Below are 23,096 nucleotides of genomic sequence, written 5' to 3' on the forward strand. Positions count from 1 at the left end.
AGGAAAGGAGAAAGGCACGACAAAGGATGAAATGGTTGGTGGCATCACCGACTCAATGGACATGGGTTTGGGTGGACTCCGGGAGTCGGTGATGGACACGGAGGCCTGGTGTGCTGCTGTTTATGGGGTTTCAAAGAGTCGGACATGGCTGAGCTACTGAACTGACCTGAGTAAAGTTCAAATTCATACTGTATTCCAAATTGAGCCATAAAAAAATAAAAGTGAAAACCTTTAAAGGCTATTTCCCCCCAAACTACTTCTCACTTCAAGTGCCTTTCTCATGAATTATTTAACTGTGGGAGATGTCAAGATCACAGATCTTTTTTCAAATTTTTCAAACTCCTCTGAGCATAAGAATCACCTGGTGTCACTTGTTGAGAGAAAATTCTTTGCTTCCAGCCCAGGAAGCAAGATTCCTGGGCTCTTGACTCTACAGAATCAAGATTACCTGGGAATGTGTGTTTTCTGAACCACCACCACTGCCCCCCAGTGAATTTTTACAATTAAGCTACCATGAGAAACATTGAAATCTAGCCTGTTCCTTTCAGCGCACAGATGAAGCTTGAGGGCTGTGGACTTGGGGAGGTGGCCTGGGGAGACTGCAGCCTTTTCCAACCCCCATCCCAACTCTGACCGAAGTATACACTCTTAAGAAGGAATAAGAAAATGTTTATTGTATAAAAGTCCCATTAAAGCCAGTCCCTAGAAGCACTCCCCTTTGTTTTTGTTCAATTAAGTCATGTCCAACTCTTTGCGACCCCATGGACTGCAACATGCCAGGCTTCCCTGTCCTTCACTGTCTCCCAGAGTTTGCTCAAACTCATATCCATTGAGTCAGTGATGCCATCCAACCATCTAATCCTCTGTTGCCTCCTTCTCCTCCTGCCCTCAATCTTTCTAGGGTCTTTTCCAGTGAGTCGGCTCTTCAAATCAGGTGGTCAAAATGTTGGAGCTTCAGCATAAGTTCTTCCACTGAATATTCAGGGTTGATTTCCTTAAAGATGGACTGGTTTGATCTTGCTGTCCAAGGGACTCTCACAAGTCCCGCTACACCCCACTATAAGGAAGTTACTGAATTGTTACTGGACTTAACTAGTCACATGGTCACCATCCGTCTCACTTTCCAGCCTGACAAATAATTCCACTCTATTTTACAACATGTAGTTTTAACTGTTTTAGTTTTGTCCAGTGAGGAAATGAATTTCTATTGAGGGCATGGAGCTCACTGTCTCTGCTATCAATGCAGACATTGGACCAGTCATATGAACATGTCCTGCAATTTGTCAGACATGTAAATTAGTGGGTCCCACCTATGAACCTACAGATCCAGAAGCTCTAGTGGTGGGAGCAGTGCGATCTGTGGTTTTAACCAGCCCTCCAGGTGACCCTGATGCAGAACAAGTTTGAGAACCACTCTCCTCCAGGGGAACACGCATGCACTCAGCACCCAAGTTGTTGATCTGGAATGTTATATGTGTAGGTACACAGCCAGCCACCTGGCGTTCCAGCTCGAGAATGCAGTTTTATCTCTTTGGAGGCAAAATTCAAATCTCATTTGTTTATTTGATTAATGAAATAGCTTATTTTAAGAGACCAACCCAAGAGTAAATTTCTTCTTTTTTTTTTAACAGCAGGGCGCTCAAAACACACCTGGTTACAATTTCAGTTTCTCAATGGCATGTTGAGTGCACAGCCCGGCTTCACGAGCAGGAATAAATCAAGACCACTGCAATCTTTGCTAACTGCTCATCACAGGTGTTATAAGTACAACTCAGGCAAGGTGTGGGCGGGGTCTGGGCGGGGCTTGTCTGGCCCAGCCTCCTTCTGCACCCTGCCGAAACTGCCATTCCCTGGCAGCCAATCAATACCTAGCACGGGCCGCTGCCCGCCATGCCGTTAGCTCGGTTGCCACGTGCAGAGCAATTTACTTCTTGAAGTCAGTGTCCATCCGCCCTGAAAAAAGAGGACCCTTCCCATTTCCATTGGCCCCCAGGCCTTTCAATCGCCCAGAGTGGACATCAAGGTAAGAGCAAACCCAGCAGCTCTGCGGGGTAGAGAGGCACAGGGGTCCGTCTGGGCCGGCATCGTGGCTCAAAGTCCCAAGTCCCGGCGCGGAGGAATCTGATGTGAGAAAACCGTTGGCTGCTCCGCGGTAACTGTTAGTGGGGCCCAGGCGTCCGCTAGCTTGGGGAGGTTGCGAGTGCGTAGCTGCAGACCAGCACCGCACGGTTTTTAGCCTCGGGCTCCAGCCTGCGTGCCTGTGGTAAGGCACCCTCCACCGCGGTCCTTTAGCCTGTGCTGAGTCCTGTATTGAGGTGTCCTGTGCCGTCAGTGGGCGCGGGTGGGGGCGGGGAAGAGAGCGGGATCGGGAGAAGGCCTGGGGACCGCGGCGGGCAGCCTTGGGGCGCGGGAGGATCGGCTGCATGTTTGGGGTGGACACTAGTGTCTTTGCCCCTGGGGTGGGTATCCACTTGACCTGGATGTCCTTTGTAGCTGGTGGGTGCCTTTGAGCACCAGCTCGGTTTCTCACCTCCAGGTGATGGGAGTGGCTTGTGGTCCATCCTGGGGGATGTTGAAGTGGGGAGGACACAGCTGAGTCCAGCTCATATGCAGTGGACCCGGGTATGGTATCGACCTGCGCTGTCTGGCTTTGACGCTGTGGGTAGCGGGCTCCAGGGCCCTCAGGCTCAGCTATCATCAGAACCACCTGCAGTGAACAGGGTTTCTGTCTGGAGACTGGGAGTGGGACCCCCATTCCAATCTGCATTTCAATCGGGTGCTAGGTGTTGCCAGTCCAGGAACACGCTCTGAGAACTACTGCAGTAATTAAAAAAAAAAATCCCTTATTGGGGGTGGCAGTTCAGCTTATTACTAGGTTTTTACGACATATGCACATAGACACTGCTGGGTTGCCATGCTTTGGGCTTAGGCGCAAAGGACTAGACTGATTAGCAGCCGTGTCTAGAGGAGCTCTTGAAATGTGTGTGTGAGAGGGAGGAGGAACTGCTTACCCATGAGATGTGGTAGTTGCTGTAATACACATGCAAACAACTTGGTACAGGAAGGTGGAAGAGATGGCCTTTGGGCTGATCCTTAAAGGATAAGCTGAATTCTTCCATTTCAGAGAGGAGAGTAAGGTGCTTTAGCAAAGGATGTGTGTGCCCTGGGACAGAGTGCATCAAGGTATTTATCATAGCTGGTGCGTGGAGGAAAGTAGTGTTTGCTGGAGTCTAAAGCAGAGGTCTCCAGATTTGATTCAGTTGACCATCAGTAAGAGATGGGCATATATGCCCGTGTGCTCCATGCGTGAGTTATGTATGTATGCGTGCATGCTTAGCTGCTCAATCATGTCAGACTCTGTGACCCCATGGACTGTAGCCCACCAGGTTCTTCTGCCAGGATTATCCCAGCTAGAATACTGAAGTGGGTTGCCATTTCGTCCTCTAGGGGATTTTCCTGACCCAGGGATCAAACCCACGTCTCCTGGGGCTCCTGCATTGGCAGGCGAATTCTTCACTGCTGAGCCACCTGGGAAGGCCCAAGTTATGTATGTATAACAATTGTCATAATATACATAACGTAAATTCAGAATACTTTATAATGGCATTTAAATTAGTTCTAATATGCTGGTTTCTCAGCAGATTATATTGTGTAACCTGCTTTGGACATTGCTGATTAGATCATTAAAGTTTTTACAGGCACGTGAGCTAATGTATTTTTAGTCCTTTAGTGTTTGATAAAGGGGTCTTTAAAAGTGTAGTGCCATTAGATTTGTCTTCCTAGGAAGATTTCCATGGAACAAAAATGTTTAGAAGCTGAGAAAACTCAGAAAAGGCTTATCCTGACTTAAAGCGGAATGATTTAATTGTAAATAGTGTCATAATCTGCCCCTCTTTAGAACCTTAGGTAGTCTCTGTGAATTGAATGTCAAATCCAAGCTCATTACCCTTCAGTCACAATGGGCGTCTTTTAGTCCTGCAGACGAGCCAAGCTCTCAACACATAGTCACGAGCTATTCACTCTTGTCTAAAGAGTGGTCCCACTGCTGCTGCTAAGTCACTTCAGTCGTATCCGACTTTGTGCGACCCCATCCCTGGGATTCGCCAGGCAAGAACACTGGAGTGGGTTGCCATTTCCTTCTCCAGTGCATGAAAGTGAAAAGTGAAAGTGAAGTCGCTCTGTCGTGTCTGACCCTCAGCGACTCCATGGACTGCAGCCTTCCAGGCTCCTCTGTCCATGGGATTTTCCAGGCAAGAGTACTGGAGCGGGATGCCATTGCTTTCTCCGAGTGGTCCCACCTAACCTTCCAATTCAGAGTCCTCCTGCATCTCAGTTTAAATGTTAGCTTTGTTGCAGACAGACCTCTTCAGTATGTAAATTAGTTCCTGCTTTCCTCTTTGTAAGAACATTCTTCTTTGTTCCTCGTTAAACTTCAGTATTTGTAGTTGTGATGTTTTTTGTGCCGTTTCCACAAGGGCTCACGTGTTGAATGCTCATGGTATGCCGGGCACTTTGTGCTCAGTGTGTGTTCCCGTTGAGTTGTTCTCAGTTGACCTGTGTGGTATAGGTTGTTATTGGCTATTTTACAAATAAAGACACGAGTCACAGGTTATGTGATTTGCTTCACAGATCATGTGAAGAAGAGCCAGTCTGGCTCTGATAATAACCTGATGATACTGCTTTCTACACTATAGTTGGGAGTGACTTGGTGGAGAATCTTTTATACATGTTAATATATTTGATGCCTGACAGATCCTGGCTTACATTAGGTACTCATTTACAGGGTGCTGTTGAAAAAATGTGGGGAATTGTTGATCATGTGTGGTAGGAGCAGTAAAGGAGTAGTTTGGAGATGAATGACTCTGTTTCCTTAGAGACAGAGTGGATGCCACTCATCAAGAATGAAATTATGGGCCATAAATGATGTGGTTAAAAAAAAAAGATTAAGCTACATGCAATTGTGGAATGATCCAGGAAGACACAGTAGTGTATGTATGTACAATAATTACTTAAAGGGCCTGGCATAAAGTTTACCATAAGAGTCCTCTTTCATAGATTACATATCTAGATGTGAAAGAACTATTCACCAATATCTTAAGACTTTTTATAATTAATTCAATTGAAAGATGACATATTACATGAAAATAAGTCTTCTACTTCAATGCTGTCACCTAGCACAGGAGCACTTAAGTTTTGCTGAAGGTGGGGATATTGTCTTAAGAGGCAATATTGGATAGTGCCTTAAGAGGCTAGGAAACTCTGTGATTACCCAGGAGCTTATTTTAGAGTCTTAACCAAATCAGTTTAAAGATAGCGTTGTAGAAACACTCAAATATAATTGCAAACACTGAATATTGTCTTCATGATTATTTCCTCTTAAGAAAAAGGAAAATGACTGGGAGAGCCAGAGCAAGAGCAAGAGGAAGGGCTCGTGGTCAGGAGATGGTACAGCATGTGGGCGCCTCTGCGGTGAGTGTGCCACTCTTTTCTAACTGCAGGGAGAGTCCTTGAGAAACAAACTGGCTAAGCCTTCAACAGCTTAGGCTGTCAAATTAAATTTAAAATCTGTGTCCCTGTGAACAAGGGAAATCGTGTTCTATGTCCTGAGGGGTATTGGAAGCTGGTTCTTGACCTCACTTGGTAACCCTTCTTGAAGAAATTTCTTCATAAGATATTTGATTACTAATTTAGATCAGTTTTGGTTGAATGCCTTAGATTTGTTTGACTAGTTATTTCCTCTGATGTCTGTGACCTCTTGACACAAAAAGAATATTGTTCTTTATTTGCATGTAACTGCAGAGTCAGCAGCCTGGTTACATTCAGCCTCGACCTCAGCAGCCACCAGCAGAGGGGGAATTAGTTGGCCGTGGACGACAGAGAGGAACAGTAGGAGCAACAGCGAAGTCACAAGGTGAAGGGAGAGGGAAAGGGCTTCTCTGTGTGTGTCTGTGCGCTTGTAGCAATAGATGGGGAGCAGTTACCAAAATTCTGTTTAAAGAAAAAGGAGTCCCAGCATCTCCCTGAGGCTGTGCAGCCTGCCATTGATTGCAGTGCCGCAGGATTTTCTTGGCAACAAAAAAGAGCAAACACTAGAGCCCCACACGAGCTTTTATAAAGCAGGTAAGTTCTAAACTGATTATAAATGTGCTTATTATGCATTAATCAATTTAGAACATTCTCTTGGCTTCTTTAGTGGTTTTATCAAAGCTGTTTGTAACTTTGACTTAATAAAATATATTTTCACATGTGTGGTATTGGTTCATCCTGTTTCCCAGATGGGGAAACTGAGGTCAAAGTTGTGGCAGCCAGTAGAGTCAGAACGCCGGTTCTGAATCCAAAAATTGTGCTTTTTCCCTGCATTGTTGCAAAAGCTAATTTTTTTGGATGCTTGGTATAAGATTTCAATAGTTACTAAGTTTGGTTTTAGAATTGGAAAATAAAACAAACTCATCTATATACGTAGAGAATTAGTGTGTTAACAGTGGCTTTTAAAACCCTGGGATTGGCATGGGAAATGGGCAATAAAAGTGTTGATGCAAATGGAAAACTTGAGAACAAAGTTGGTTCCTTGCTTTATGCCTTGCAACACAATATGACCAAATATTTAGTCATCACAGAAGAAACCCATGAAATTTAGAAAACATGGATAAATCTAAGATGAACTTGAAGTGGTATGAATTGAACTGTGACAGATACTATCAGTGTCAAGAGACAACTTGGAAACTTACTGAAATTAGAGAACAGCTCATCTTTCTGATACACAGAGCAGTCTTATGAATCTGTGATGGGAAAGTGGACAAAGGAAAGCGTAAATCATTGAAAAGTGCAAAGGGCAGTGAAAATGCTAAGCCTTACCATTAAGTTTAAATTGAACTGGAGCATTTTTTAATCTGGTTATTCTCCATTTTATTTTTTGCCAGTTGTGGCAATTTTTAAACGGGAACTTGTGCTCCATGTAGGATTGAACTAAATTTGGGATGATGTTCGTAATGTGCGGCAGCATTACACTTTTAGTAGCAGTTATGTTCGTAGTAATTTATCCAGACACTGAATAAGTACATGATTGTGTAAGACTGTTAACTACATTCAAGACCTCAACATTGGAAAAACCTATTCGGTAAGGGTAAAACCCTCTGTACTTAACAATGGAGTACCAGTTAGCCATTTTCAAGAATGTAAAAACTTGACTGAAATGAAAACAAGTTGTAAAACAGCTTTGTATTTTTAGTAAATATGTGTTATTGTTGGTCAGTTGCTAAGTCGTGTCTGACTCTTTTTGACCCCATGGACTCTTTGGTCAACAGGATTTTTCAGGCAAGAATACTGGAGTGGGTTGCTGTTTCAGGGATTGAACCTGCTTTTCCTGCGTTTCCTGTATTGCAGGCAGATTCTGAGCCACTGGGGAAGCCCCAGTGGGCTGCATGATGTTTTAATTTTTAAGGTCCTTGATTACAGTTCATTCATGGGAGTCTCCGACTCAGTGGACATGGGTTTGGGTGAACTCTGGGAGTTGGTAATGGACAGGGAGGCCTGACGTGCTGCGGTTCATGGGGTTGCAGAGTCGGACATGACTGAGCGGCTGAACTGAACTGATTGAATCACTTTCCTCAATCTTTTTTTTAAAAATTACCCATTTAATCCAAAAAGTGAACAGGGAGATATAATCTGTTCTATTAGAATAAATATGTCACATTAAATTATAAATGTTTCTGATAATAGAAACATAAGGTTGCATGAGTTTCAAATATATAAGCCAAGTAAGAATTCTGTATCCAGCATTATAGCAGGATATATCTCCTCCAACTAAATACCTGTAATGTGCTATATTTTTAAAATACCTTTTGAAATTATCTGATCTGGCAAGATAGTTGGAAAATCTTCAGAGGCCAAAAATGACAAGACTAAATCCAGAGTGGGAATCAAGTGCTGAAACCAGTGACTCCAAAAGACACCTCCAGGTCACTTGCTATTTTCCCTAAACATTCTCTGTATTGATCTTCACTAATACATTTTTTTAAACAATGACTCATGAATTTAAATTTAATTCTACAAAACTCAGTTGCCTACCTATATAAAGGTATATGCTTTTAAAGATAAGGGCCATTGTGAGGACTCAGTGATACTCAGGGTAATGCAAAGCCCTGTTTTACCATCTTTCCCAGCTCTTGTAAGTATTACATCTGAGAAGTGCTTCTCACAGTAAGCATTCAAGTATCCACTGTGTTTTAGAAATTAAAATGACAGCCTTAACAGATTTATCACTAACGAGACATTAAGACCTTGAGTTTTCACTCTGTAAAGTGGGATATGGTGACATGAGAGGACTCTTAAATAGCATGTCCTGATTTGTGTTTTTAATAAATCATTCTGGCAGCTGCATGGAAGGGGAGCAAAGTTTCCAGTTGTATCCCTTTTTAAAAAAGTTATTTATTTAATTAGAGGCTAATTACAATATTGTGGTTTTTACCATACATTGACATGAATCAAGCTCTATACAGTCAGCAAAAACAACATCGGGAGCTAACTGTGGCTCAGATCATGAGCTCCTTATTGCCAAGTTCAGACTTAAATTGAAGAAAGTAGGGAAAACCACTAGACCATTCAGGTATGACCTAAATCAAATTCCTTATGATTATACAGTGGAAGTGAGAAATAGATTTGAGGGACTAGATCTGATAGATAGAGTGCCTGATGAACTATGGATGGAGGTTCGTGACATTGTACAAGAGACAGGAATCAAGACCATCCCCATGTAAAAGAAATGCAAAAAAGCAAAATAGCTGTCTGGGGAGGCCTTACAAATGGCTGTGAAAAGAAGAGAAGTGAAAAGCAAAGGAGAAAAGGAAAGATATAAGCATCTGAATGCAGAGTTCCAAAGAATAGCAAGAAGAGATAAGAAAGCCTTCCTCAGTGATCAGTGCAAAGAAATAGAGGAAAACAACAGAATGGGGAAGACTAAAGATCTCTTCCAAGAAAATCAGAGATACCAAGGGAACATTTCATGCAAAGATGGGCTCGATAAAGGACAGAAATTGTGTGGACCTAACAGAAGCAGAAGATACTAAGAAGAGGTGGCAAGAATACACGGAAGAACTGTACAAAAAAGATCTTCATGACCAAGATAATCATGATGGTATAATCCCTCACCTAGAGCCAGACATCCTGGAATGTGAAGTCAAGTGGGCCTTAGAAAGCATCACTACGAACAGAGCTAGTGGAGGTGATGGAATTCTAGTTGAGCTATTTCAAATCCTGAAAGATGATGCTGTGAAAGTGCTGCACTCAATATGCCAACAAATTTGGAAAACTCAGCAGTGGCCACAGGACTGGTAATGGTCAGTTTTCATTCCAATCCCAAAGAAAGGCAATGCCAAAGAATGCTCAAACTACGGCACAATTGCACTCATCTCACACGCTAGTAAAGTGATGCTCAAAATTCTCCAAGCCAGGCTTCAGCAATAAATGAACCGTGAACTTCCAGATATTCAAGCTGGATTTAGAAAAGGCAGAGGAACCAGAGATCAAATTGCCAACATCCGCTGGATCATCGAAAAAGCAAGAGAGTTCCAGAAAAACATCTATTTCTGCTTTATTGACTATGCCAAAGCTTTTGACTGTGTGGATCACAATAAACTGGAAAATTCTGAAAGAGATGGGAATACCAGACCACCTGACCTGCCTCTTGAGAAACCTATATGTAGGTCAGGAAGCACCGGTTAGAACTGGACATGGAACAACCGACTTGTTTCAAATAGGAAAAGGAGTACATCAAGGCTGTATATTGTCACCCTGCTTATTTAACTTCTATGCAGGGTACATCATGAGAAACGCTGGGCTGGAAGAAGCACAAGCTGGAATCAAGATTACAGGAAGAAATATCAATAACCTCAGATATGCAGATGACACTACCCTTATGGCAGAAAGTGAAGAGGAACTAAAAAGCCTCTTGATGAAAGTGAAAGAGGAGAGTGAAAAAGTTGGCTTAAAGCTCAACATTCAGAAAACGAAGATCATGGCATCCAGTCCCATCACTTCATGGGAAATAGATGGGGAAACAGTGGAAACAGTGTCAGACTTTTATTTTTTGGGGAGCTCCAAAATCACTGCAGATGATGACTGCAGCCATGAAATTAAAAGACGCTTACTCCTTGGAAGGAAAGTTATGACCAACCTAGATAGCATATTCAAAAGCAGAGACATTGCTTTGCCAACAAAGGTCTGTCTAGTCAAGGCCATGGTTTTTCCAGTGGTCATGTATGGATGTGAGAGTTGGACTGTGAAGAAGGCTGAGCACCGAAAAATTGATGCTTGTGAACTGTGGTGTTGGAGAAGACTCTTGAAAGTCCCTTGGACTGTAAGGAGATCCAACCAGTCTGTTCTGAAGGAGATCAGCCCTGGGATTTCTTTGGAAGGAATGATGCTAAAGCTGAAACTCCAATACTTTGGCCACCTCATGTGAAGAGTTGACTCATTGGAAAAGACTGATGCTGGGAGGGATTGTGAGCAGGAGGAAAAGGGGCTGACAGAGGATGAGATGGCTGGATGGCATCACTGACTCGATGGACGTGAGTTTGAGTGAACTCTGGGAGTTGGTGATGGACAGGGAGGCCTGGTGTGCTGCGATTCATGGGGTCACAGCGTCAGACACAGCTGAGCAACTGAACTGAACTGAACTGACATGAATCAGCCACGGGTGCACATGTGCCCCTCATCCAAAACCCCTTCCCACATCCTTCCACATCCCATCCCTCTGGGTTGTCGTGGTGCCCCAACTTTGAGTGCCCTGTTTCATGCACTGAAGTGGGACTTGTCATCTTTTTCACATATGGTAATGTACATGTTTCAATGCTGTTTTCTCAAATCATCCCACCCTCACCTTCTCCCACAGAGTCCAAAAATCTGTTCTTTACATCTGTCTCTTTCGCTGTCTTGCATATAGGGTTATTGTTACCATCTTTCTAAATTCCATATATATGTGTTTACATACTCTATTGGTGTTTTTCTTTCTGACTTACTTCACTGTGTAATAGGTTCCAGTTTCATCCACCTCATTAGAACTTACTCAGATATATTCTTTTTTTATATAGCTGAGTAATATTCCATTGTGTATGTGTACCACAACTTTCTTATCTATTTGTCTACTGATGGACATCTAGGTTGCTTCCATGTCCCAGCTATTATAAACGGTGCTGTGATGAACATTGGGGTACACATGTCTCTTTCAATTCTGGTTTCCTCGGTGTGTATGCCCAGCAGTGGGATTGCTGGGTCCTATGGCAGTTCTTTTTCCAGTTTTTTAAGGAATCTCCACACTGTTCTCCATAGTGGCTGTACTAGTTTGCATTCCCACCAACAGTGTAAGAGGGTTTCCTTTTCTTCACCCTCTCCAGCATTTATTGTTTGTAGACTTTTTGAAGGTAGCCATTCTGACTGGGGTGTGATGAGACCTATTTCTCTGATAATGAGTGATGTTGAGCATCTCTTCCTGTGTTTGTTAGCCATCTGTCTTCTTTGGAGAAAATGTCTGTTTAGTTCTTTGGCCCATTTTATGATTGGGTCATTTATTTTTCTGGTATTGAGCTGCATAAACTGCTCATATATTTTTGAGATTCTTTGTCAGTTTCGTTTCCTGTTCTTCCATTCTGAAGGCTGCCTTTTCACCTTGCTTATAGTTTCCTTCATTGTGAAAAAGCTTTTGATTTAATTCATTCCCATTTGTTTATTTTGCTTTTATTTCCATTACTCTGGGAGGAGGGCCATAGAGGATCTTGCTGTGATTTATGTCAAGAGAGTGTTCTGCTTCTGTTTTTCCTCTAGTTTTATAGTTTCTGGTCTTATATTTAGATCTTTAATCCATTTTGAGTTTATTTTTGTCTATGATGTTAGAAAATGTTCCAATTTCATTCTTTTACAGGTGGTTGACCAGTTTTCCCAGCACCAGTTATTAAAGAGATTGACTTTTTTCCAATTGTTAAAAAGATTGTCTTTTTTCCATTGTATATTTTTGCCTCCTTTGTCAAAGATAAGGTGTCCATAGGTGTGTGGATTCATCTCTGGACTTTCTATTTTGTTCCATTGATCTGTATTTCTGTTTTTGTGCCAGTACCACTGATGGCTATAGCTTTGTAGTGCAGTCCAGTCAGGCAGGTTGATTGCTCCAGTTCCATTCTTCTATCTGCAGTTGTATCCCCATTTAAAACAGCTTTTAGATTGACAGTTAATCACCATTTGACTAAAGTGTTAGTCGTAGCAGTACTGTATGTGGAGAGGGGAGCAGACTTCATTATTGTTTATTTTCAGAAACTTGCAGTTAGGTTTTCATATCCATAGCTACTATTTTTTCAAGAGAAACTCAAATTTTTCAGGGAAGAATTCAAATTAAGCATTTATGACCAGTTGTTGCTATCAGTTTAAATTCAGTATACCTGACCTTTGTTAGTGTGGACACCTTAAGCTGAAAGTCTTTAGTATAAAAAGTTCACCAGGGGTTTTTTATTCAGTGGCTGAGTCATGTCTGACTCTTTTGCAACCCCAGAAACTGTAGCCTGCCAGGTTCCTCTGTCCATATAATTTCCCAGGCAAAAATACTGGAGTAGGTTGCCATTTTCTTCTCCAGGGGATCTTCCTGATCTGTCTTCTGCGTTGGCAGGTGCATTCTTTACCACTAAACCACCAGGGAAGCCCCCAGATACTGAAAGATTTTTAAATGTAGAGACACAGAGAGAACAAACAAATAGACACTAAGGGGGGTATAGGGGGCTGGGGCTGGGGGTGGGATAAACTGTGAGATTGAGATTGACATATACACACTACTATGTATAACATAGACAATGAGAAATGAGAACCTACTGTATAGCACTGGGAACTCAGTGCTCTGTGGTGACAAAGAGGGGATATATGTATATGTATAGCTGATTCACTTTTCTGTACAGCAGAAACCAACACAACATTGTAAAGCAACTAAATTCCAATTAAAACAAAAACTAAGATAAAAAGTCTTAAAAATAGAGCCCCTGAAAATCTTGAGGCACAAGAACCAGCATATTTAGCAGTACTTGTAAAGTGCTTTATAAATGAAGTTCTTACTTACAACTTACCACACTCCAGTAAAAATCTGTTATAATCAATTTTTCAGGTGTAGAAATTGAAGCTCATATTAAAATAACTTGTTTACAAGATATATCAGGAACCGATATATTTTGTTTAAGCTACATTACTTCTCTTTGAGAAGCTGGCAATTCTAAGCTAATTTTAGCATTTGTGATTAGAAGAGGACTGGTCTCCCTTATCTTTTTGTTCTCCCAAGTCCGTGACTTCTGTCACTAAGACTTAAGTTTTGCTCAGAATGTCTGCTTGGGCTCCCTCTTGCCATCACATCCAGATTCCAGGCAAGACTGGCAGCTAGGGGCATGGAGAATATAAAAGCCAGCTATTAATGCCCTTAAGGTGCTTTCTCAAAAATTTCATCCAGTAATTTCTGCAAAAGTCTCTTAGGCCATCCTTACGTGCAAGGAAGGTAGAAATTTTAGTCTATTAGGTATGTGTGTGCACTCAGTCACTCAGTTGTGTCCAACTTTTCGTGAGCACATGTACTGTAGCCTACCAGGCTCCTCTGTCCACAGAATTTCCCAAGCAAGAATACTGGAGAGGTTGCCATTTCCTGCTTCAGGGGATCTTTGCAACTTAGCGCTCAAACCCTTGCCTCCTGCATTGTCAGGCAGATTCTTTACCATTATGCCACCTGGGAATCCCCTATTAGGTGTGTTACTTCCTAAATAAACTTTAAAAATAAGAATGAAATATTGTTTATTGTGTAGTCAGTAGTCTCTGCTACACAAGGTAACATGCATGTTAACTGCAAGCTAGAGTTTAACACTTGTCTATATAGCTTGTATTCTTTGGTTCACATCATACTAGTTACATGAAGTGTTCAGTTCAGTCGCTCAGTTGTGTCTGACTCTTTGCGATCCCATGAACCGCAGCATGCCAGGCCTCCCTGTCCATCACCAACTCCCTGAGTCCACCCAAACCCATGTCCATTGAGTCAGTGATGCCATCAAACCACCTCATCCTCTGTCGTCTCCTTCCCTGCCCTCAATCTTTCCCAGCATCAGGGTCTTTTCAAGTGAGTCATCTCTTTGCATCAGGTGGCCAAAGTATTGGAGTTCAGCTTCAACATCAGTCCTTCCAATGAACACCCAGGACTGATCTTCTTTAGGGTGGACTGGTTGGATCTCCTTGCAGTCCAAGGAACTCTCAAGAGTCTTCTCCAACGCCACCGTTCAAAAGCATCAATTCTTCAGCGCTCAGCCTTCTTGACAGTCCAACTCTCATATCCATACATGACCACTGGAAAAATTTTATACAAATTAAAAGACTTAATAATTTGGATATTTTAACCACAGTTTTTGCAAGTAACTATGTACTGATAGTTAACCTACCCCAGTAGATGTGTATCATGGTCACAGGATATGCACACGCTCATCCCATCCATTCTGCTGGTTTTTAAGGGAATTGGTGAGGAACTTACATTTTAAACTTCAACATTTTCTAATTCAGGTAGCACATTTAAATTTTATAAACTGCCAATTCTTACAGCTATAATTACATCATAAAAGTTGTGAAAATACTGATATTAGGGCCCTTAGGTGGTATTATACCTACAGACAGAAAAGTAATTACCCAATCAGCAAATGTATTTTTCTAAGTTCTTGAATCAGTCCAGTCATCTTGATCTTGTAAAGGTATATATGTCCTGTGAAGGAGCTGAGTTTGCCGAGGGTGGTGACAGGAAGGGCTTCATGGAAGAAGTTCTAGCTGAGAAGTTACTTCTTTCTTTGGTTGGCAGATACCTAAAACATCCTAGCAGGATTGTTACACACTGTGTATAGCACCACAGGAGCCTTTGGATTTCATGCCGTAGTGTACTTTGGGAATTGCATTGTCATGTTGCGTATTACTTAGATATATTTTTTCTTTGTTATTCTTTTTTTTTTTTTTTAAAAAAAGAACTCCAGATATCTGCTGGATTCCAGGAGTTATCTTTAGCAGAGAGAGGAGGTCGTCGTAGAGACTTTCATGATCTTGGTGTGAATACAAGACAGAACCTAGATCATGTGAAAGAATCAAAAACAGGTAGGTTAATCATTAAGAATAAGTTTCATGAGATTACTTTTCAAGTACACAGGACAGTAAATTGAAGCACTTTCACTTAGGTATTTATTTGTATGATGAATTGCTCAGGTGAAAGAGTATGTTTGTTCAAAGACTGCATGGATACTTTTTCCATTTTCCTCTCCTTTTTGGTTTTGAAATAGGTCATAGATGTTTGCAGCTGCACTGAAATATTTTGATACATATTGCATAGATCACTTTTCTCTTTTAAAGCTTTTTGCTATAAAGATTTCATTGGTTCAGTTGTAAATTACTTTAGTCTAGGGATAATTGTTTTCTAAATGGATGCTTCCAGTAATTTATGTAAATAGAATAGTAGTCCCCAAAGTCAGATGTCTGAGAACTTGTGTTGTCTGTTGCTGCTAGCCCTTTGCTTACAGAACTGCATCTGCCTTGGCATGACAGTGAAGATTTCAAGGAAGCATACACTTGATATATCATTAATTGAATGTGACTTACTTTTACAGGTTCTTCAGGTATTATCGTAAGGCTAAGCACTAACCATTTCCGATTGACATCCCGTCCCCAGTGGGCCTTATATCAGTATCACATTGACTATAATCCGTTGATGGAAGCCAGAAGACTCCGCTCAGCTCTTCTTTTTCAACATGAGGATTTAATTGGAAGGTGTCATGCTTTTGATGGAACGATATTATTTTTACCTAAAAGACTACAGCACAAGGTTATTTCAGTTGTTGGAATGGGAAGAGGGAAATGGGGCTTTCCACCTCAAAGCCAAACTGAAACATTCTAGGGTGTCTTCAGAGAAACCCGAGTCTGTTAGGATTTATAATGCCCCCAAAGGGTGTTCTGGCATAATTGTATCATTCTCAGATCTACCTGAGTGACTTAATCATTACAATCAAGTAATAATAAAGCACTTAAAATCATTTTCCCATACCCATTCTTTTTGTTTTTTTAAACTGTTCTAAATTTTCATGAGCTTGATCTTAATGGCTCAGATTGTTGCCTTATTCAACAGGCTTATGTATTGGGCTTATTTTAACAAAAGTTTGGTTTTCCACCACTCTGGCTTCAGGTTACTGAAGTTTTTAGTCAGACTAGAAATGGAGAGCATGTGAGGATAACAATCACCCTGACAAATGAACTCCCACCTACGTCACCAACTTGTTTGCAGTTCTATAATATTATTTTCAGGAGGTATGTTAGTGTTTTTCTTTTAACATTTTAATAAGAAATTTTAAACGTAATCTAAAGTTGAACGGCATGTATAGTAAGTACTTGTATACTTAGTACCTAGATTTGGTAGTGATTGGTTAAGATCATTGGGTTACTCTTGAGTTTTAATCATTTTTAGGTGTGATATACTGATACAAATCTCATTTATTTGCTTTAAGCAAGTGTCATGTCTTTCACTTCCTTATTTGTGTTGAGATTAGATCTTTTAAATCCTATTTGAGCTCGTATTAAGAACACACAGTCTCTCAGAGGTCTGTCACTAACCTTATATTCCTTCATTCCCACAGTGGGTACCAGTTTAGAAAACAGGGCAGGATTTAGGCCTATTCAGATTTATTTCTTCCATCATAGGACTTATACTGCATGCTCTATAATTTGCTTTCAGTGTGGATGCTCTTTTTTTCTAAATCCAAAATTAGGACACATGTTTTATGAAGACTGCCCTCTATCCCCCTGCTGAGTGGGAAGCAATCTGGATGAGACTGAAATTGGTATGAGAATAGTGAGACATAATACTGGGGTTTGTAATTTACTCTTTTAAGGTGGTCATAAGATATCTGCTACTGATTAATCTTGATAGATATTTACTTGAATTAATGCAATAGGAGATTTACTTTTTTGTAAATGATGGATTGGCAAACTTTTCTTTTTTTTTTTTGCAAAGGGCCAGATGTATCTCAACCATTCTACTTTGCTGTTGAAGCAGAAAAGCAGTCATTGAGCATGTATGATCATGGCTGTGTTCCAATGATGGACACTTTACTGATGGACACTGAAACTTGAATTTCATATAATTCATGCATCTTTGTGCATATTATAGTTGTGATTTTTTTCTAGACATTTAAAAGCTGTTTTAAAAAATTAGCTCTTAGGCCATACAAAAACCAGCAGGTAGGCTGGATTTGGCCCACCTACAAGCCATAGTTTGCCAACCGCTGCTGTAAGCAATATGCCATTCTAATTGTAGTATGGGATACTTATCAGTAGTCATTATTCTGACTTTTCAAATTCTAGGCTTTTGAAGATCATGAATTTGCAACAAATTGGACGGAATTACTATAACCCAAGTGACCCAATTGATATTCCAAATCACAGGTTTGTATAAATTGGGAAGTTTCTATTTCTTAGGTTTGATCACAGACTTTGAAAGTGATGCTCTATTTTGAAATGATCAGATTTACTATGACTGTTAAATGGTACCCATCACATTAAATGAACATTTAACTTGGTTTGAACAATAAAGGAGACATCCCAGAATACCTGGATCTTTAAAGATCATGTGATATTTACTAGTCACAGGGAAAAAGCATAGAGTTTTCCAGCACAAAGTTTATATTTGCTCTTTAGTTGCTCAGTAGTGTCCAACTCTTTGCAACCCCATAGACTGCAGCATGCGAGGCTTCCTTGTCCATCACCATCTCCTGGAGCTTGCTCAAACTCATGTCCTTTGAGTTGGTAATGCCATCCAACCATCTCATCCTCTGTTGTCCCCTTCTCCTCCTGCCTTCAATTTTCCCAGCATCATGGTCTTTTCCAGTGAATCACTCTTCACATCAGGTGGCCAAAGTATTGGAGCTTCAGTTTCAGCATCAGTCCTTACAATGAATATTCTGGACCGATTTCCTTTAGCGTTGACTGGTTTGATCTCCTTGCAGTCCAAGGGACTCTCAAAAGTCTTCTCCAACACCACTGTTCAAAAGCATGAGTTCTTCAGCACTCAGCTTTCTTTATGGTCCATCTCTTACATCCATACATGCTTACACATCCATGTGAATGTGAAGTTGCTCAGTCGTGTCCGACTCTTTCCGACCCCATGGACTGTAGCCTACCAGGCTCCTCAGTCCATGGGTTTTCCAGGCAAGAATACTGGAGTGGGATGCCACTTCCACATCCATACATACACATATTTGCTCATCACCTAAACTCATCATGAAAACTCATCACCTAATTATGATTGCTTCAAAAGTTACTGCAGTGTATCAGGATATACACTCAAATGGTTTAGGTTTATTTATAATAATTGTAGATTTTTCAATTAGACTTTTCAAGTTTTTAGATCAATATAAAAATTTGGTAAAGTTGCTGTATTAATTTAAAATGGAAATTATAATGTTATTATAAAATAACATTCATTGTTGGAGATCTTAAAAAGATCAGTATTTATCTGAAAAAGATAAAAATAAGTAAATTTACTAAAAGACTTATCCTTTTGACCTAGCTAATAAAGATGAAAAACAACTTGTTACATACAAAGCATATTGGGATATTCACAGGAGTTACTTCATGGCTTTCATTCCGTTTGACAGATTGGTGATTTGGCCTGGCTTCACTACTTCAATTCTTCAGTATGAAAATAACATCATGCTCTGCACTGATGTCAGTCATAAAGTTCTTCGAAGTGAAACTGTTTTAGATTTCATGTTCAACTTGTTTCATCAAACCGAAGAACACAAATTTCAAGAACAAGTGTCTAAGGAACTGATTGGTTTAATTGTTCTCACCAAGTAAGACTTTTAAGAACGCAAACTAATTTTACAAGTCATAAGATGTTTCGGCTTTCTAGCCCTAAAATGTTAGTTGGAAAGTAGGGTTTAAGACTTAGAGGGGAGAGTAGCACAGAAATGGGAGGGAAACTTACAACCTCTCTCAAGAGTTAAAAGTTTGGGGGGAATATACTTATCTGAAAAGGAGAAATACCCAATTATTTCTATCCTTTTTAGTTATAATTTTATTTTCTAATATTAATTTGGTTACATCCACATCCATCTAGCATCAGTTCAGTTGCTCAGTCATGTCCAACTCTGTAACCCCATAGACTGTAGCACACCAGGCTTCACAGCTGTTAAGAAATTTGTTTCCTGTTCTTTCTATACTATTGCACATTACCAAATGATTTGAAATTTTATTTTCTATAAAGTGTATGTTATCTAGTTTTTTCTTTTTTCTTTAACATTTCTATGTGTTTTAATCAAATATTGACAAATCTCAACTGGTCATAGGTATAACAACAAAACATACAGAGTAGATGATATTGACTGGGACCAGAATCCAAAGAGTACCTTTAAAAAAGCAGATGGCTCTGAAGTCAGTTTCTTAGAGTACTACAGGAAGGTAAGACATTAATATTGATTTTTATCTTTTTAATGTGAATTGCTTAGACCTTAGGAGACATCTGAAATACCTTCAGTAGAATTTTCTAATAGCTAATGAATTTTCTAATACATATGAAACAAGTGGCTCTTAAAGCTGTATATAAATATGTTTATCAAGTTAGTCACAGCATAGTTAGCTCATAAGCAAGTGAGATGTGCTCTTTCCTGGTTCTTTTTCTGAAGTGGATTCAGGATTGCATTTGAACTTAACCATGTAGAGGACAAATAGATGATAGATGATAAAAAAATACAAGTTAACAGCTTACCATACTGTCTTTCTGTAACTAACACTTCTTCAAAAACTTCATCTGGCAATGGCAGCTCAAGATCTTTGAACCCTTAGCATCAGTTGTGATAAATCTGCAAATGGGTTAACTCTTAATCTTTGTCTAACATGTTGACAGAATTCAGACAAACTTGTTTCATGGAGATTAGATAGTAAGTTCAGTGGTTGATCTTCTAGCACCAGTTTGCAAAAGATGATTCTAGCTTTTGGCACAGTGATCACTAAATTGAAAAAGACACCAGAGGCAAGTAATATTAAATTTGTACAAAAGTAATTTGTGGCTTTGGACCATGAATTTCAAGTCATCATCAGTTCAGTTCAGTTGATCAGTCATGTCTGACTCTCTGCGACCCCGTGGACTGCAACACGCCAGGCTTTCCTGTCCATCACCAACTCCTGGAGCTTCCTCAAACTCGTGTCCATCAAGTCGGTGATGCCATTCAACCATCTCATCCTCTGTTGTCCCCTTCCCCTCCTGCCTTCAATCTTTCCCAGCACCAGGGTCTTTTCCAGTGAGTCAGTTCTGTGCATCAGGTGGCCAAAGTACTAGAACTTCAGCATCAGTCCTTCCAATGAATGTTCAGGACTGATTTCCTTTAGGATTGACTGGTTTGATCTCCTTGCTGTTCAAGGGACTCTCAAGAGTCTTCTCCAACAGCACAGTTCAAAAGCATTAATTCTTTGGCACTCAACTTTGTTTATGGTCCATCTCTTACATCCATACATGACTATTGGAAAAACCATAGCTTTGACTGAACAGACCTTTGTCAGTAATGTCTCTGCTTTTTAATATTCTGTCTAAGTTTGTCATAGCTTTTCTTCCAAGGAGCAAGCGCCTTTTAATTTCATGGCTGCAGTCACCATCTGCAGTGATTTTGGAGCCCAAGAAAATAAAAGTCTGATACTGTTTCCATTGTTTCCCCATCTCTTTGCCATGAAGTTATGGGACTGGGTGCCATGATCTTCGTTTTCTGAATGCTGAGTTTTAAGCCAACTTTTTCACTCTCCTCTTTCACTTTCATCAAGAGGCTCTTTAGTTTGTCTTTGCTTTCTTCCATAAGGGTGGTGTCATCTGCACCATCTGAGCTTATTGGTATTTCTCCTGACAATCTTGATTCCAGCTTATGCTTCATCTAGCCCAGCATTTCGCATGATGCACTCTGCATATGCATGGTGACAATATACAGCCTTGACATACTCCTTTCCCGATTTGGAACCAGTCCGTTGTTCCATGTCCAGTTCTAACCGTTGCTTCTTGACCTGCATATGGATTTCTCAGGAGGAGGGTCAGGTGGTTTGGTATTCCCATCTTTTTCAGAATCTTCCAGTATGTTTGTGAACCACACAGTCAAAGGCTTTAGTGTCAAGGAAGCAGAATTAGATGTTTTTCTGGGATTCTCTTGCTTTTTCTGTGATCCAGTGGATGTTGGCAGTTTGACCTCTGGTTCCTCTACCTTTTCTAAATCCACCTTGTACATCTGAAAGTTCTTGGTTCACGTACTGTTGAAGCCTAACTTGGAGAATTTTGAGCATTACTTTGCTAGTGTGGAAGATGAGTGCAATTTTGCGGTAATTTAAACATTCTTTGGCATAGCCTTTCTTTGGGATTAGAATGAAAACTGACCTTTTCCAGTCCTGTGGCCGCTGCTGAGTTTTCCAAATTTGCTGGCATATTGAGTGCAGCACTTTAACAGTATCATCTTTTAGGATTTGAAATAGCTCAGCTGGAATTCCATCACCTCCACTAGCTTTGTTCAAAGTGATGCTTCCTCAGGCCTATTTGACTTTTGCTCTTGGTGAGTGATCACACCATCATGGTTATCTGGGTCATTAAGATATTTTTTGTACCATTCTTCTGTGTATTCTTGCCACCTCTTCTTCTTTTTTTTTTTTTTCCCTGCTTCTATTAGGCCCATACTGTTTCCTTCCTTTACTGTGCCCATCTTTGCATGAAATGTTCCCTTGGTATCTCTAATTTCTTGAAGAGATCTCTAGTCTTTCATAACTAGGATCCAACACATCGTTATTAACCAAAATAGGGAGCATTCAAATCAACACAATTTTTGCCAATGAGAAATAAGTTTGTTTATTCCTATAGTGTAAAAATCTGTGCTTCAGGATTAGATGAACTCTTGGCAAGCATTTGCTGCCTTCTGCTGGTTGTGGAAGCATTTTGCCTATAGAAAGTTGTCGAGATGCTTGAAATAGTGGTAGTCAGTTGGCACAAAGTCAGGTGAATATGGTACATGAGGCAAAACCTTGTAGCCCAATTGTTTCAACTTTTGAAGCGTTGATTATGTGATGTGAGGTTAGGCATTGTTGTGGAGAAGTGGGCCTGTTTTGTTGACTAATACTGGCTGCAGGCTTGCAGTTTTTGGTGCATCTCATCAATTTGCTGAGCATACCTTTCATATGTAGTGTTTTCACTGGGATTCAGAAAACTGTAGTGGATCATATGAGCATCAGATGACCAGAAAAATATTTTTTTGGCGCAAGTTTGTCTTTGGGAAGTGCTTTGGAGCTGCTTCTCAGTCTAACCACTGAGCTGGTTGTCACCAGTTGTATAAAATCCACTTTTGATATTGTTGCATAGAATAAGACAATTCAAAACTAGTTTTTTGGTTTGTGGTCAGCTTGTGAGGCACCCATTTGTGGAACTTTTTCACCTTTCCAGTTCGCTTCAAATGCAGAATGACCGTAGAATGGTTGACGTCGAGTTCTGCAGCAGCGTGTGGTATAGCTGTAAGAGGGTCAGGTTCAGTGATGCTCTCAGTTGGTCGTTGTCCATGTCTGACGCCCGGCCGCTGTCTCCTCATCTTCACATCTCTTGTGTCTTTTGTAAAACTTCTGCAGTGTACATTTGTTAGCAGTTCCTGGGCCGCATGTATTGTTGTAAGTTGTCTCTGCTGCTTTATGATCCGTTTTGAACTAAAAAAAATATTGCTTGAATTTGCTTTTTGGGTAACATTTCTATGCTGCTGCTGCTAAGTTGCATCAGTTGTGTCCGACTCTGTGCGACCCCAGAGACGGCAGCCCACCAGGCTCCCTTGTCCCTGAGATTCTCCAGGCACGAACACTGGAGTGGGCTGCCATTTCCTTCTCCAATGCATGAAAGTGAAAAGTGAAAGTGAAGTCACTCAGTCGTTTCCGACTCTTCGTGACCGCATGGACTGCAGCCCACCAGGCTCTTCCACCCATGGGATTTTCCAGGCAAGAGTACTGGAGTGGGGTGCCATTGCCTTCTCCAACATTTCTATAGTCTAAAATAAATACAAGCGGCAAGT

General features: G+C 40.8%; 1 protein-coding gene across 1 annotated transcript in view; it reads left to right on the top strand.

Moving 5' to 3' along the window:
- PIWIL1 (piwi like RNA-mediated gene silencing 1) overlaps positions 5,385-23,096 on the top strand; it is a 36,154-nt gene continuing 18,442 nt past the window's right edge. Inside the window, exons 1-8 of the mRNA XM_005691338.2 lie at positions 5,385-5,469; positions 5,800-5,911; positions 15,010-15,135; positions 15,642-15,856; positions 16,214-16,335; positions 17,389-17,469; positions 18,681-18,878; positions 19,374-19,485. Coding sequence (XP_005691395.1) covers positions 5,392-5,469; positions 5,800-5,911; positions 15,010-15,135; positions 15,642-15,856; positions 16,214-16,335; positions 17,389-17,469; positions 18,681-18,878; positions 19,374-19,485 — 1,044 coding nt within the window. The 5' untranslated portion in view covers positions 5,385-5,391. The remainder of the gene's footprint in view (positions 5,470-5,799; positions 5,912-15,009; positions 15,136-15,641; positions 15,857-16,213; positions 16,336-17,388; positions 17,470-18,680; positions 18,879-19,373; positions 19,486-23,096) is intronic.

The sequence above is a fragment of the Capra hircus genome, chromosome 17, assembly GCF_001704415.2.
Source record: "Capra hircus breed San Clemente chromosome 17, ASM170441v1, whole genome shotgun sequence".
Classification (NCBI taxonomy): Eukaryota; Metazoa; Chordata; class Mammalia; order Artiodactyla; family Bovidae; genus Capra; species Capra hircus.